Here is a 16611-nt window from a genome sequence, read left to right on the forward strand (position 1 = left end):
GATTTTTCTCACTGTAGTCGGACTTTTGCAGTGCTGCGAGCGCACGCTCCTAGGGCAATTTAACTTTAACGTAATTATTCAAACACAGGTAGTATAATACCCCAAAGAACAGTGAAGATCAATGTAGACATCAACTACATGTATATATATATACATGCCTACATCATTCATTTAATTTGATCATCTGTTATTAAAAATAAAAAAAAAAAAAAATAACGTATTGACTTTGATTCAATAAATACATACAATGGCACAAAGATACGTCTCTTTCATATATTTATACTAAAATATTAGAAAAAGCGACATGGGCCATCCTTTAACACCACCTTAGAGTGAGTAAGTTAGACAAGAAGGTAAAATAAATATTTGGTCTTTTTATTTATTCCAGGAAAATGTCTTCTGCATCTTCTGACCGGCATGTGCTGGTGTTACCGCATATGAATGCTGATGGAATTTTCATACCAGTTTCTGCAGGCGATAAAATAGAGATATCGACCATAAAATCTCAGTTTCCACAAGCCATTGGACTGAAATACAGACGACAGACTCCCAACAGAGCAGATCAAGATGGCCATGAAGGTTCTGGTTGGATGGCAGTAGCTGTCAAAAACGAAGCATTTCTTATTCCTTCAGAAGAAGATGTTTTTCTTGTAACAAGTGCGACTGCTACAGGTTTGTATTTGTTGACAGACAATTTCACATTGTATGTGGACTCCTTTATATTTAGATCTTGATTTTATTTATACACCGGGATAAAAATCACTTTACCAGCTAGGGCATGTTTGCCAGAAAACATGGAAAACACTGATGTTTGTGAACGAGTAACCAGTCCCTCTTTATTTATGTCTCTGCTTATGAGTACGTGTATATCATGCATTTCTCTTAATTTTTCTTTATTCCTTATTAGGTATATTTTGTATATTGTAGATCAGGCCAGAAGCGTCTTGAGAAACACTAGCAGCCTAGCAATGAACATCTCCAGAACATTTGGATCTACACAGAAACTGAAAACTCCAGGAACTTCCCCAATTGGATTTAACCCAAGGATGCCTTTGTAAGTTTTTACGGTAAATACATGTAATTGGGAGAGGCAATGTCCGGTACTTTGCCTGTAAGTCCATCCGTGGTACGTCCATGCTATATTATGGTGGGTTTATCAGGTAATTTATTATAAAGTTCATTTGTTTGGCCACAAAAGATTTTGCAACTTCTCACAAACCTCTTGGGAGAATTGCATGAGTTCAAATTTTGCATAGTAATATCGTGGTGTGAAGGTGCACATCAAGGGGAGGTGATTTCTGTGATATGTGTATCTTTTTAGAGTTATGGCCCTTTAAAATGAAATGATTATTTAATTAATATTTCCTATAATTTATATTTTCTATAATTTCTATGGATTAAACACACACCCTGAGGAAATGTAAAAGGGTGGGAAAAGTTAGGTCATTTTTATTTTTATGTATATATTTATATATATATCATATGGGAGTGTGAAATTGTTCAAAGGTAACCATGATCGAAATCAACAATTGCTACTTTTGGTTGATTAGCAATATGCATTACTTTATTTTAGGACATTATATTGTGGGCTATATATGCCGTTTCATTTTTAGTAATTATCCCCGGTCTCAGAAACGGGGGGTATTAATTTGGGTCTGTCCGTCTGTCAGTCTGTAATGCCTCGTTTCAATGCAATAATTGCAACATATCTAAAGTGATTTTGTAACTTGGTCACATCGTTAAATGTCCCAAGGGCTCGGATTAATTTGCTTGGCACTTTTATTGAACCCTTTTTAGCGGAGTTATGGCCCTTTAATTAACGAAAATTTCAAAACAAAAACCCCCAAAAAATTATAAGAAAAAAAAACTTGAAGCAGAATTTATGCTTATTGTTTAACGGAGGGCGGGGCATATAAATTCCACAAATTTGCTTGTTTAGTATTTGCTCAGCTTGTAAAACCTATAGGTAAATGGGCATTATATAATATAATCACACTCTACTATTCCTTCCTGCCCAGGACAAGAAAACAGACGCGAGAAACCTACATGAACAGAAACCCAAAGAAACCAAAGGAAGTAACCAAAAGTATTAAGTGTTGTCTAATTAAACGGGTGGAACTGCCATCCTCATTTGCAAAATCTTTGACACTAAGTGAGGGGATTTTTACTTTCTCAACAATCGATGATGAAGAAACAATTAGAAGTAAAATTGCGAGGATTTTGAACATTGGAGCAGAGGACTTTGAGTTCCTTACATGCGCCGGGAAAACTCTGTATGAGCCCCAACTAGGTGGTGAAAGGTGGAATGGTGAAATGTTGAAAACAAATATAGGGCAGGGGAAACTTTATCTCATGATAAAACAGGTAATGAAATGTCATAAAACAGTCAACCATCATGCTTGTACTAAAAATGCATCATTGATTGCCATACTATACTATAATCTAATATAGAGGACTCCATTTATTTGCATGATCCCTATTTGCATAATCCTCATAGTTGCATAAAATTAATACGTAATAAAAGCTTATTAAGATAAAGTAATTTCTTGCTATATTTGATCTGTTAGATCCAAAATATATATACCTGTGTTAACGGCCTGTCGACTGACACTATTTTTAGCAGCTGACACTGAGGATTATTATTGCAAAACTTTCAAAAATTCAATTAAGAATTAAATAAAAACATTTTTAGTTCACCTGGCCTGAAGGGCTGATGAGCTTAATTTTTTGTCATGGCCCGGCATCTGTCCGCCAACATTTCCTTTAATTTCGCTACTAGTCAAAGTTCTGCATGGATATTGTAACCAAATTTGGCCAGAAACATCCTTGGGGGAAGGGGAAAAGAGTTTGTATAAATTTTGGCTCCGACCCCCCAGACAAATCTTTGTTGCCAATCTGAAGTCTTCTAAAATAGATTTTGCAGTCTAATATGATTTGATTTCATTTACTTTGTAGAGAAATAATCACATTCATATCTCTATCAGGACACCTTTTGTATAATCAACTATCTGTCCATCTGTCTACAATTGGTTTCCTTGTCAACCATAAGCCATAAGCTAACAATAAGGTCAATTGTTTTGAAATTGGACAAGGTGTGTAATGTTTAATAATGACTAACAATTAAACATTGTATTCAATAGTTTCTTTTTTTTCACGACAGAATTCAGATGAAGTGGATATGGATGATGCCCTTCCTGCACTAGTATCATCAAAGGTTGTACATATAACTTCTATTAGTTGACATTGATCAAACCATTTTTTGCCCCGGTACAAATTAGTCGGGGGGGGGGGGGGGGATATTGTTTTACCCTGATTCTGTCTGTCTGTTCGTCCATACTTACTACAGCGTTTTATGAGGTATTTTGATGATTTTTAGGGAAATTTCAAAATTGTCATATAGGAGACGATTTTCTATATTTGATCTGATGATGGCGGGGCTATTCAAATCGCTTTTTTGTTCACAGTCCGTAGTCCGTCCATACGTTAACATTTCTTGTTACCGCTATTTCTCAGAAAGGGATGAAGGGATCTGTCTCAAATTTTATGTGCAGGTTCCTCTAGCATGAACCTTAATTTTAAGTTGGTCCTGTGTAATGTGACTGTTCAGGCCCATGATGGGCCTTTTGTAAAATGTCATTGATAATTGTAATGATTAAATTTCATTTGAAGAAGCCCAGATATCCACTAGACCACCTGGAGCAGGCAACAGGAACCTGGAGGTCAAGTCCTGATGATCCAATTCCATCAAATTTGGGGACACCAACAGTATGTATTTTTGTGTACACGCAGGCCACTATTGTTGTGCTGAAATATATGACTGGGGAAACGGGGGATATTAATTAAATGGCTTTGTCCGTCTGTCTGTAACACTTCGTTTCCGTGCAATAACTGTAACAAATATACACCGATTTTCTTCAAAATTGGTGACAAGGTTAAATGCCTTAAGAGCTCGGCCAAGTTCGATCGCGACTGTTGATGGACCTTATTTAGCAGAGTTATGGCCCTTTGAATTACTAAAAACGTCATTTTCTGCCATTTCGGTGCAATAAGTGTAACAAATGTAAACCAATTTTCTTCAAACTTAGTAACAAGATCGCGACTTTCAACAGACCTTATTAAGCGGAGTTATGGACCTTTGCTTAAATAAATAAAAAGTCAGTTTCCGCCACTTCCGTACAATAACTGTAATAAATATTAACCGATTTTCTTCAAAATTGGTAACAAGGTTGAATGCCTTAAGTACCTGGCCAGGTGCGATCAACTCTTTCAGCGGATGTTATTTATCAGAGTTAAGGCCCTTTGATTTACTACTAATGTCATTTTTCTGCAGTTTCTGAGACTGTGTAATAACTATCAAATGTAAAAACGAATATTGTTAAAACTTGGTAACAAAGTTAAATGCCTTAAGGGCTTAGCCAAGTTCAATCGCCACTTTTGGCAGATCTTAATTAGCAATTTTATGGCCATTTGATTTAATAAAAAGAAAAAGTCATTTTCTGGCACTTCTGTTCAATAACTGTAATAAATATTAACCGATTTTCTTCAACTTGGTAACAAAGTTAAATGTCTTACTTCCGAATAAGACTTCAGTTTAATTTTTCATGTTTCAACCAAGGTTAAACCTAACCTCAAGCTTTCATGGGACAGGGTGTAGGATATCATATATATATTACTCATAGACTACTCCCAATTGCCACCAAAATTTTACTTTTGAGGTTTTTGGCATATCACGTAGGACCGGCGTCTCTAAATTGATCAAATCGGATTGATCTTAAAACAAAGCAATACCATACAGGAACAATGACTTTATTTCATTTGATAATGATGAAATTTTATTTTAAGAGAGAGATCCAACAAAACACCAGAGATCCACCAGAATACCAGGAGCATCATCAAATTCCATCAAATTCAGGAACACCGACAGTATGTATCTTTAGGTTGTCTGACATTAACTTTGTCTGTTGGGACTGTTAATTTCAAAACAATTATTTTGAAATTAATTACTCCCTCTAAACCACCTGAACAAATTTTAACCAAATCTGGTTTTTTCCAGGTCTTTATAGGGTTCAGTAATTATATAAATGGACCCATTTCCAATTGAAAAACAGCACTATATTTTCCCAAATTCAGTAGCTATTTTCTCAATCGTGGCGTTACCCCAGTTAAAACCCCAAATGATGTCTTATACCTACGACATCAGTAATTGATATCTTATGTCCTTTACCAGTCCATTCCACCTGGAGCATATCATTTTTTAATAATTTACGTTCACGGAAGCGTCTTTTGGGACTTTGCAATCAAACGCACCCGGAAAATGGTGGCAATGACATGTTTAATCATGTATATATATGTGTAATTAACACAAAAATAATATAAAATAATTTATTTTGCTTTTGGTGCGTGCACAATCGGTATTTCATTCGATATAGGACATAGTGCCACAGATTTTTTTCATGATGCAATAAATCATTTAATATTTTTATCTTGAAGTGAAATTAGAAGCTCAAACTTAGTAACTTTTGTTGTAACTTTAAAACAAAAATACTTATTCGTCTGCTCCTGTTTTTGATAAGAGAAAAAAATACTGTTTGTCAACTGTCCGTTTGTCCCTACAGTGATAGGCTTAGAAAAATGGAGATACATGTAAAGCCTTGAAAACACCATTTTGGGCATTGAATTTTCTTGATTTTTATCAGTCAGGTCACTTCCATGCAAAATTAAAAGAATGCCAAACAATTAAAAATTATATCCAAATTGCATAAAGTGTCGGAATATTTAAAAAAAAAAAAAAAAAAAAAAAAAAGAATCTGAATTGTTCTTTTTTCTGGAATCTTGACCGTCTGTTAGTAATACAAGTGCCTTGTTGCAGTATATTATTCTGAATTATGGAAAAGGCCTTGAATTTTGCCTTGTCGTGGCCATGAAAAGGCCTTACTTGAAGTAACTTTACACTACTGTATACTTATATCTATACATGAAACATGTGATCAACATCAATGAAATACAAGTTCAAACTTGGAAAGTAAGGTTGATATTAACCGTTTGTATATTTTGTGGATGCACAAAAAATAATTTGGCCTTACTTTCAAAGATTGAACTTCATTTCATTGATGTTTAGCGTATATTTTATTTACAAATAAGGGTCTAACATATACTTTAAAATGCATGGAATACATAAAAAAATTTATCCATCAACGAATTGTACATAAAAAACCCATAGCTTGTAGGTAGATTGATTAGCATTAATCTAGATTTTGAAAAATAAATAATAATAATACATAAATTTTTACTTAGAACAATCAGAACTTTGAGTAGTAACTATATACCCTCTATTACATTTTTGTGTACTACACTTTTTGAACGCCTTTTTCTACAGGTGGTCTTTGAAACCAGAAATGTTCGAAATAAGCTGAGTTTATCAAGGAATAATAGTCGGAGGATTCCAGGATCCACGTAAGTTCTGCAAACTTAAAAAGTCTATGAAAGAGCTTCTTTGGGGGTACATACACAGCAAATGACCTCTTAACCTCTTTGAGACAAAGTCCCCCATGTGCCCATCTGTACAGTTGTCCAAACTGCAACCCTGCAATGTTTTGTCTTCTCAATGGTCATGTTTATACATCAAATTTTTCCTAATTTTGTCTCCACATGCCGCTTTCCCCTGGAAGTTCACCTGTCATGATTTTGGTTCTGCTGTCAAAAAAAAGCAAATGTTGATTTTGACCAAATTTGGGGAAACTTTGATGGAATTCAAACCTACTCGGTGAAAACAATCCAGGATTCAATGGACGAAAGCTTAAGTCTACTGAAGATCATCTAGGCCCAATCATATGAATATAACTCACGGTTGAATAAGTTTTATAGATAAATTTTATTTATTTATTTATTTTTCTTTCTTTTTTTCTTTTCAATTTTGAGTATATAATACTGCAACATTTTGAGTAAACAAGATAGATCACTGGAAACTTGAGGACATTGCTATTGAAACCCCTTTTGTCGGATTTTTTTTCAGGTCCTATGTGAGCCTGTTCTCCGATGAATATATCCAACTTGACTCTGATTCTGGAGATGAACTTCCTGATCCAGCTGAGAGTTCAAGGTAAGTATTGATCAACTATTGGCCTCTCTAGAGGGAAATATCTGTCTGAAATTGACTACAGTCCCAATTAAGGTGGATTTTGTAAAAATTTATAATTTACACCATTTCTTCAAAAACTGTTTTGCTACTTCCCCATTAGAACTGTTTTTAGGTCACCTGAGACAAAGTCTCAAGTGATCTATTCTAATCGCCTTTTGTCCGTCGTCGTCCGACTTCTGAAAAAACCGTGGAAGCAATTTCAATGAAATTTTGCAGTAACGGATTTATTTACAGGCTATCCTCCTTAAGTGCACTGCTAATGAATGTACTAGATATCTAATTAGAGAACACTTTAGGCACTGCTGCATGTCATGAAATGTTTTAGGGAATAACAATTATAAGGCAACATTTGAGGACATGATAACATTGGTTGAAAGTCCTTCTTTGAAAAAGCTCCACCTGAAAGAACTTACTAGCAGCTTCTGACTTCCCTACTTAAAAGTATAAATTTAGTCATGGAAATAGAAATAGTTGATAAAAACAAATCCTTAAAAATTATATATTTTCTAATTGACTGCGCATGACTTTGTTCACTGAAACTTTTTTTTTCAGGATCCCAAATCTTTGTGAGGAATTGGTCGCTCTTAAATCAAAGTTGCATGTAGCAGATGATGGCAACAAAATTACCAAATTCAACATTAACAGACATGACGTAATGGATGGAGCCAGGAGGGCCATAAACAGAAAATCTTTCTGTCCACTGAGAAAGATGTCAGTGAAGTTCACGGACGACATAGGAAGTCCTGAGGGGGCAGTCGATGAAGGAGGTCCAAAACGTGAACTTTTGAGATTACTGCTGAAAAATATTCAGTTTTCAAATATATTTGAAGGTCAAAAAACACAGAGACTTTTAAGTCTTAATCCAAACGGTATGAAACATAATGATAACTTGCAGTCGTATGACCCAAGTGGTCGATCTTGAAGTATAACCTAGTGGTGTACAAGAAAGAAAATGTCTCGTGTGGGTGTCCTTTAGTAATTGTCCTGTCATTCTGTCTGTCTATCTGTATGTTCACAATTGGTTTCCGCCAATTATGTCACAAACTGTTTTAAAAGCCGAATTTAAAAAAAAAAGTACATACATTGCTGATGGTATTTATTTTAAAGCTAGTGCATTATCCATTTAAATTTGTTCTCCAAAATCTAGGATGGCCGTCAGAGCCACACTTCCAGTTCACCGTCCACAGGGCCCTTTTTGAAGGACATTATTTTTAGTTACAAGCAATTATGTATAGTCTTGTTATCAAATTTAGTAGTATATAGTTGTTCTTGGGACTTAGTTATGTATGATCCTACTGGAGATCTCTTGTTCTACTTTTAGCACTAAGCTCGGGAGCATATAAAGATGCTGGAACAATTATATCCATGTCAATAGTCCACGGAGGACCAGCTCCAAAATTCTTCAACCAGTTGCTGTTTGACATGATGGTTGGACGAAAAGTGCATCTCACGCTGGAGGATGTTCAAGACATAGATATGAAGGGAAAGATAAAAAAGGTGATTTTGAAAATATGAATACATTATGTAGCAAAGCTTTAAATATATTTAACCTAGGCATTCTGTCCGTCCTTCCGTCTGTTAACAATTCTTGTTATTGCTATTTCTCAGAAAGTGCTGAAGAGATCTTTCTCAAATTTCATATGTAGGTTCCCCTAGGACCCTTGTTATGCATATTGCATTTTGGGACCAATCGGTGTACAAGATGGCCACCAGGCAGCCATCTTGGATTTTGATAATTAAAATTTGTTACCGCTATTTCTCAGAAATTATTGAAGTGATCGTCTCAAATTTCATGTGCAGTTTCCCTATAATGAAATGTCTTTTCTTTTAAAATGGTGTTTAAAGCTTGATGTTGCTTGTTATGTTCATGTCGTTGTAGTTGTAGATGTAGAGTTGAATGATGATGGAGGCGTTAATTTTCAGTTGCATGGTTTTTATTTGGTTCCATATGCATATTTAGTACAGTGGATAAAGGACCATATAGTCCTATACATCCTGACGGGAATTACAATCATAACTTCTCCGTCTACTAAAATACATGTACAAAATTATTTCCATGTTTCCTAATGTTGGTATCTGTAGAAGTGTCCTGGTGTGAAGTGTGCCATGTCTGTAGTGTCTGTTGTGTCCGGAGTGTCTATGGAGTGTAGAGTGTAGAGTGTAGAGTGTCGAGTGTAGAGTGTGTTAAAAGAATATCTCGAGTCTCTTATATATTCGATACCAGGAAGCAGGAATGGCGTAAAGGTCATGATTTCCTAAAATTATGTCAGGCAATGATTCAATAACAACTTCCTAGATATGAACTAACTTCCTATATGGGCTTAATTCTTAGACGATGTTCCTGAATCAACTGCCTGAAGGCATATTCACATTGGTCAATCAAATTATCAAGTTATATATAGCTTACTTTCACTTAAATCTTTAAATTAAATTTCCATTTCAAGGCATCGTTATACTACATTCGCCATATACTCATATATGATTTCAAATTAGCTAAAATTTGAAATCATTATGCTACAAAAGTAAAATTAAATTTCCATATTAAGGCATTGTTTATACTAAAAACATCTGAAGAAAGTTCACTGTGAAATGTGCAAAAAAAAAAAAAAAAAAAAGATATTCTCAAAATTAACATAACTGTACACTATTCTTTTGCCATACAATGTAAATATTTCAACAAAAACACATTAAAATAAATTTTCGGGTAAATGTACAATGTAACAATGATGTTTGGATTGACATATGTTGATGATATTAAGTGGTATGTAAATTAATGATGTTATCAATAAAAAAAAATCCTAACTTCTGTATGACTTTTAAGGTTCATGATTTGCTGAAGGAACAAATGAAAATGAAATTGGAAGTTCTTTGTTATTGTGTAAAAAAAAATGTTGTGAATTGTGCGTGATATGTTATTAGAACGTCGGAGCAACAACAATTAAATGTGTGTGTTATATCACATCACTACTCCGCCTCTAACATAAAAAATGGGAAGTTTATAAATACGTTTCATTCTCCATGCATTTGCACGTGAGAGAAACTTCCCATAAGTATATATAATATGTAAAATGTGTATACGTGTCAACAAATAAAGTAAGATATAAATTGTTAAAAGAACTCCCATATGAAATATTAAGTATATAACAACAGCATAATCATGAACAAGTCATTGTAAAAAGATAATGCGACTTTGATGAGTTTTTTTTTTAAGTAAGATGTAACGTGTATTAGAAATTTAAAAATAAAATGTTATAAAACTTTTAAAAAAAATTGTACTGTTAATATGAACAGTTAAGCTACCGTAATTATCAAATATATATTAATAAGATATCTATAAGTGTTTTTTGACCTGGGGCACAATTTGTCAAAGCGGAAGCAGATATGTCTTCAGGCAGATACCTGACCAACCATTACAAAATGTGTTAACTGAAATGAATAACGTAATTGTTCCATATTGAAATGTTTTGATTTTGTAAAATATAGGATGATAACAGTTCGTAAGCAAAATAAAAATCAATTATAAATAGTTATTAAATCCAAAAGAGAAAAAAAAATCAATTATCCTGATCTAGTACTGTTAAGACTTGTGCTGTATATAAAAATGACGTTAATGAGAAGAAAAAAAATTGTTTGAATTTGACGTTGAATCGTCTTAAAAAACAAAAGGATGAAATATCGCTTTCCAATTAAAGCTGATACCTTTAATAATACAAATGAAATGAAAATCATTTTGCAAAGAAAGTTCCATTATTGTGTATTTGTGTATGTAAACGTTGAAAGAAACATAAAAACTTGTGTGTGGCCGGCATTGAACTGCATCGGGTGTTCCTCCCAACGTGAAATAATATATATATACGTAAATATGTCATAAATAACGAGACAATGGGCCTTAATGAGATACCTCACCACCCTATTGTACTCAAGACATACTGGTTGTTCCAATTTACATTTTAATACTGCATGTTAACCATGTCAGCAGAACAAACCAGACGTTTTAAATATATATTGTATGAAAAATGTATTTGTGTAAATGAAAAATAATAATTTAAAACAAAAAGGTATGTTGAGGAACTTTCTCTGTGAATGACATAAATGAACAGCACAAGTCATGAACATATTAATAGAAATGAAATTTACAAAACATTATTATCCAAAAATCTGTTAGCTCAGGAGAAAAAATATAAAAATGAAATTGATAGTATGGTATTATTAAATAGTTAAGTGTAAGGAAGTAAATTATATTTACCATATTGAATTAAAAAATGTATTCCATTACTACATAACGTTTCGCTTAGAACAATTATCATCCTGTTATATGTATGTAAAAAAATAATAATAAATTTACTTATACGTTGTACCTTAAAACTTATGATATTTAGATGGAAACTAATATTTAAAAATGTATAATTATATCAGTTTAGAAAACAATAAAACACTATACCTTACCAAAAAGTAAATTCCAATATATAAAAACACATTTATAAATGTCAAAAATTTTAAGAAGTAATTACAGTTCAATTTTGTTTGTCTTCTGTCTTCGATCTTCTGTCTTTTAAGTTGATGGCTCATTCACGGTGCTGGTTGTGTAGTGGTCAGTAGGGTGTTGTTGGTGGTCTCTGCATTTTGGTTCCTCTTGTTTTGTTCTTTGTGTGGTTTGTGGTGATGGGTTTTGGTGGCTGTATTCTTGTGGCACTGATGATCGTATAGTGGCGTAGCTCCATTGGTGATTTCCGCGAAATCCAAGATTCCATCGCATTGTCACGGCATCAGATTTTATCAAATTTAGTAGTATATAGTTGTTCTCTATGGGACTTAGTTATGTATGATCCTACTGGAGATCTCTTGTTCTACTTTTAGCACTAAGCTCGGGAGCATATAAAGATGCTGGAACAATTATATCCATGTCAATAGTCCACGGAGGACCAGCTCCAAAATTCTTCAACCAGTTGCTGTTTGACATGATGGTTGGACGAAAAGTGCATCTCACGCTGGAGGATGTTCAAGACATAGATATGAAGGGAAAGATAAAAAAGGTGATTTTGAAAATATGAATACATTATGTAGCGAAGCTTTAAATATATTTAACCTAGGCATTCTGTCCGTCCGTCCTTCCGTCTGTTAACAATTCTTGTTATTGCTAATTTCTCAGAAAGTGCTGAAGAGATCTTTCTCAAATTTCATATGTAGGTTCCCCTAGGACCCTTGTTATGCATATTGCATTTTGGGACCAATCGGTGTACAAGATGGCCACCAGGCAGCCATCTTGGATTTTGATAATTAAAATTTGTTTACCGCTATTTCTCAGAAAGTATTGAAGTGATCGTCTCAAATTTCATGTGCAGTTTCCCCTAGGGGTCTAGTTGTGCATATTGCATTTTGGGACCGATCAGTCAACAAGATGGCTGACAGGTAGCCATCTTGGATTTTGATTATTGAAGTTTGTTAGTTTTATATATCTTAGAAAGTACTGAAAAGATCGTTCTCAAATTTCATATGTAGTAATATGTTGTACCCAGTAGTAAAAGTTTGAAAAGCAGAGAAAAGATCCCTCTTTCCATTGTCAGAAGTAGATCATTCTTTGGTGGGCGCCAAGATCCCTCTGGGATCTCTTGTTGCTACTTGTCATTCAATGCTATTTCCATCTAACCAGCTGAAGGATTGTACAAACCTGGAGGATATTGACTTGAATCTGTCCAGTGCTGGATTATCCACGATAATGAACATCAGTGGGTGTTGGCGGCCAGTGAGGAATTTAGAGGACAGGGACTTTCTTGTTCAGGACCTGCTACATTTTGTAGTTGTGGGGAGAGTCACAGAAGCCCTTTCACAGTATGTTGTCCTAAATCTTATATATTGCATGTATGTTGCAACCTTAAATTTACTATGGTTATCTACCTTGAGGGCCCTTGCTGACGAGTCATTATTCTAGTTATGCAGAATCAAGTGCCTTTTTAAGGCCCTGTTGTATAGAAAACTGGAAAATATTAATAATTCTCTCATATCCATGACTGATTTATCCATGGAAGATGGCCTTGAAAAATGGAGTTTAACCCTTGAAAATAGCATAATTCTGAAAGGTCCATCAATTTATTTAAAAACTTTTTTTACACTTTGATCAGCGTTACATTTTGGAAAATCTAAAGGACGCAGATTTTGGTATTTGTCACTCAAGTTTAATAGCAGCACAAATGCTTGGATGACGTACAGGGATTTAGATAGTGAAGAATAAAGGTTGTTCTATTAAGGCAAAAAATAAATAAAAACTTGATTCTCAGACCGTCCCTCATCTGTTTAGAGCCCTCTCATTTTTTATCCCCTCACTACGGGGATATAGCAACGCAAATGAGGGCGTGTTCGTGTGTCCCAAAATGGTTGGTCAACGATAACTGTTGAACTGTTCCATGGATCTTCGTCAAACTTTAATATTAAGTATGGAGGTCGTCCAAGGTCACTGTCAAGGTCAAACTTCAGACAAACATCTTTAAAATCATCTAATTAAAATTCATACTGTCTGTGTGGCCAATATAATATGCATGAGCAAGGCATCAGCTGCAGTCTCATTGGCCGGCTATAAAAAGTCTCTTCTCAGGACGACGTTGTACATCTTTATATGGATATGCCGTTGCTATTCAAACATATACAAATATAGACGTCTAAAAGTGGTCTTAGGGCACTCTGGTGGGTCCATGATTATATATATATAATCTGTGACTATAATTCTCAGATCCCTGTGGTCATAAACACTAAAGTATTTTCGTAGGAAATTAGTTATATTTGATTAGAAAATGGGTTATAAATGTAAAATGGAGCAAGAATAATCGGTTAATCCTTTTTTATAGTAACATTTCAACAAATTACTTAGATTGACTTTGGCTTTGTGAAAAAATAAAAAGCATCGTCATCTGTTTTGTTGACAAATAGAATAATAATTTTAAAAAAACTCCCTCCCTTATCTCTTTTGAGAAAACTGGGCCTGAGAACAAAGTAATTAATTTTTATGACCGAAAGAGTTTATTTTTATTTCTGTTTATATTGAAACTTAATTTCAGGTTGACTTTGGGGTTAAAGACTCTTGGGCTCTATGACAGAATGAAGGAAAATCCAGCTGTTTTCGAGGAGGTGTTCCTCAATAACTCAAATGCTGAAATCGCAGCAGCTACGATGGAGGCCATCTTTGTTGACATCACCTTTTCTCTGGCCGGTAGTAACCGGAGAAAAACAGAGGAAAAGATAGTTGGGTTCTGGAGGGACTTCCTACTTGATATAGAAGGTAATCAGAGATTTGATTCTGGAATCCCGAGATTTCAAATGCTATATTAAAGGGCCCTTGCAACAATTTTGCGTGGTGATATTACCACACAAATATTTCCATCTTTCTGTGTGTGGGAATTAACACTCCGTCACTGTTTTCTCTGTGCCATAAGTATCAATCTGCACTCATTTCAATTGAAAGATATTTTTTCCTTTATATTCCATTGAAATTACTATAAAAAAGATCAATTACTTGAATAAATAGTTACTTTTGGGAAACAACATTCAAATGTTATGAAACTCGAGTTTGACAGGTTATTGTTTAATACATATATTTATTTTTCTGTTGTGTAATATTAAGTTATTCCTTTTCAGAAAATAGTACTGAACTAGAACTAAATCTAAGTGAGGTGCTTGCTTTTGCTACTGGGGCAGATAGTGTTCCTTTGTTGGGGTTTGACCCATCGCCATCGATTACATTTACTGAATGTGGACGTTTTCCAAGGGCCAACACATGTGCAATGGAAATTGCTCTACCGTTAAATGTGACATCCTTTGAGGAATTCAAAGAATCAATGATCTTTGGAATAAAAAACTCACCAGGATTTGGAAAAGCATGAGAGTGGATTTATCCTTGGCCTTTTCATGTCACAACCAGTACCCCAATGCAAACAAGGAGTATTTAAACTTCATTGACTCTTTGCGGTTTCCTTGTTTGATATGTTGACTAAGCATGTGAACAACCATTTGTGATGATAAAAAGTAAAATATTTCCATGAACTTATTAGATAATTATTTTCCAAATTATTATTGCTGATAGCAATTGTTTTTTTGTGTTCACTTGGACTTTATTCTTTGAAAAACACTAGTCTTTTTTGATACTCTCCCACTAGTTAGCAGAATTCCACTGTTTATATTTGCCAAGGCCGATATGTTTTGAATTATGCATGATGATAGCCTACAGTATGTAGATGTGCAATAGGGGTTTTAATGGTTTTTTGTTAGAACATTACATATGTCTTTGTAGCTATGACATTGTCAATATGCAGAAACACAGAATCATATTACTAAAAAAGCAATTAGTATACCAATTGATTAGGTTAGGTAAAATTTTAACTGTATTACCAATTTTTCAAATATGTTTTAAATCAATACAGGTTCTTGCTTATACCGTGCATCCAATTGTGTACGGTACTTTCCAGGGACATAATTGTTTTTCGTACTTTTCAAACAGGAGGGAGGCTTGTGTTACGGGCAGCCATCTATTAATCGTTTTAGAATGTTTATTATACATTTTATGTTTTGATGATGTCACTAGTTTTTAAGTTTGGAATACATATGATGTAAATAAATGACTTAAAAATTCATACTTTTTGTTTTTTTATGTACCTACTTTTTTATGATTTAACACGTTCACTAGAATCAACATAAGATTCAGGTAACATGGTAGGGGAAAAAGGGCAGTCGGCAAAACTTTAAAATAAGTTTTCTTATTTTTGAAATATTTGCTATTTAAATACCTGGGTAATATGTAGAAAGCCTTGATTTCTGTATGAACCCTGTATTTACAACACAGAAAAAAATTCTTTCAAATTCTGCAATTAAAATGTTAATAGGGTCAACAGGAAAATCTAGGGTTGGTCAGGTTACCTAAAACGAACCTAATTTTGTTTGGCCTAAACCAAGTAGCCACCTAGCACTGCTGAGATTTGGATCCAATAGAAATGTATCATTTTTGATGGCAGTACGTATTATATTTTAAACCAAACTTCACATGCCTGTTTGTTCATTGTTAATGTCTTTGAGACTGGACGTTATCGGCCGAAGGTCAATCATTTCAAGATTGTCCTGTGGGTTGATGGACCATGGTCCGAGGATGATGCCTATTGAAGGTCAAGGTCACAAGGTGAATCTTAAGCTTAAAAATTCAGCTTTTGACCTTGACCTTCAATAGGCATCATACTCGGACCATGGTCCATCAACCCACCAGGTACTTGGATCCATTTGACGGTTCTGCTTTGTGGAATAAACCTTCGATTTATTTCCCCCATTTGAATGATCGGTATTAATAATATTAAAAGTGCCATTTTTCTTTCAGTATTTTTGTTCAGATGTGTTCTTGGTAGGTTAAAACATTGCCTCGTGATGTTATTTTTAACAAATTTGATTTCCTATTGTCCGAAAACCATACATGAACGTTTATATATATAGACCCAGACTGC

The 16611-nt window shown here is 34.2% G+C and overlaps 2 protein-coding genes across 2 annotated transcripts; both read left to right on the forward strand.

Moving 5' to 3' along the window:
• Positions 1 to 215: 215 nt before the first annotated feature.
• LOC138320327 (uncharacterized) lies at positions 216 to 8668 on the forward strand. The gene is made up of 10 exons (XM_069263249.1): positions 216 to 672; positions 928 to 1054; positions 2019 to 2364; positions 3161 to 3214; positions 3670 to 3765; positions 4843 to 4923; positions 6377 to 6453; positions 7013 to 7099; positions 7691 to 8007; positions 8460 to 8668. The coding sequence occupies exons 1-10, from the start codon at positions 393 to 395 to the stop codon at positions 8651 to 8653; spliced, it is 1659 nt and encodes a 552-aa protein (XP_069119350.1). The 5' UTR covers positions 216 to 392; the 3' UTR covers positions 8654 to 8668.
• A 3266-nt stretch (positions 8669 to 11934) lies between these two features.
• LOC138320328 (G2/M phase-specific E3 ubiquitin-protein ligase-like) lies at positions 11935 to 15756 on the forward strand. The gene is made up of 4 exons (XM_069263250.1): positions 11935 to 12171; positions 12789 to 12967; positions 14188 to 14408; positions 14765 to 15756. The coding sequence occupies exons 1-4, from the start codon at positions 12040 to 12042 to the stop codon at positions 15007 to 15009; spliced, it is 777 nt and encodes a 258-aa protein (XP_069119351.1). The 5' UTR covers positions 11935 to 12039; the 3' UTR covers positions 15010 to 15756.
• The last annotated feature ends 855 nt before the right edge of the window (positions 15757 to 16611 follow it).

The sequence above is a fragment of the Argopecten irradians genome, chromosome 4 (genome assembly GCF_041381155.1).
Source record: "Argopecten irradians isolate NY chromosome 4, Ai_NY, whole genome shotgun sequence".
NCBI lineage: Eukaryota > Metazoa > Mollusca > Bivalvia > Pectinida > Pectinidae > Argopecten > Argopecten irradians.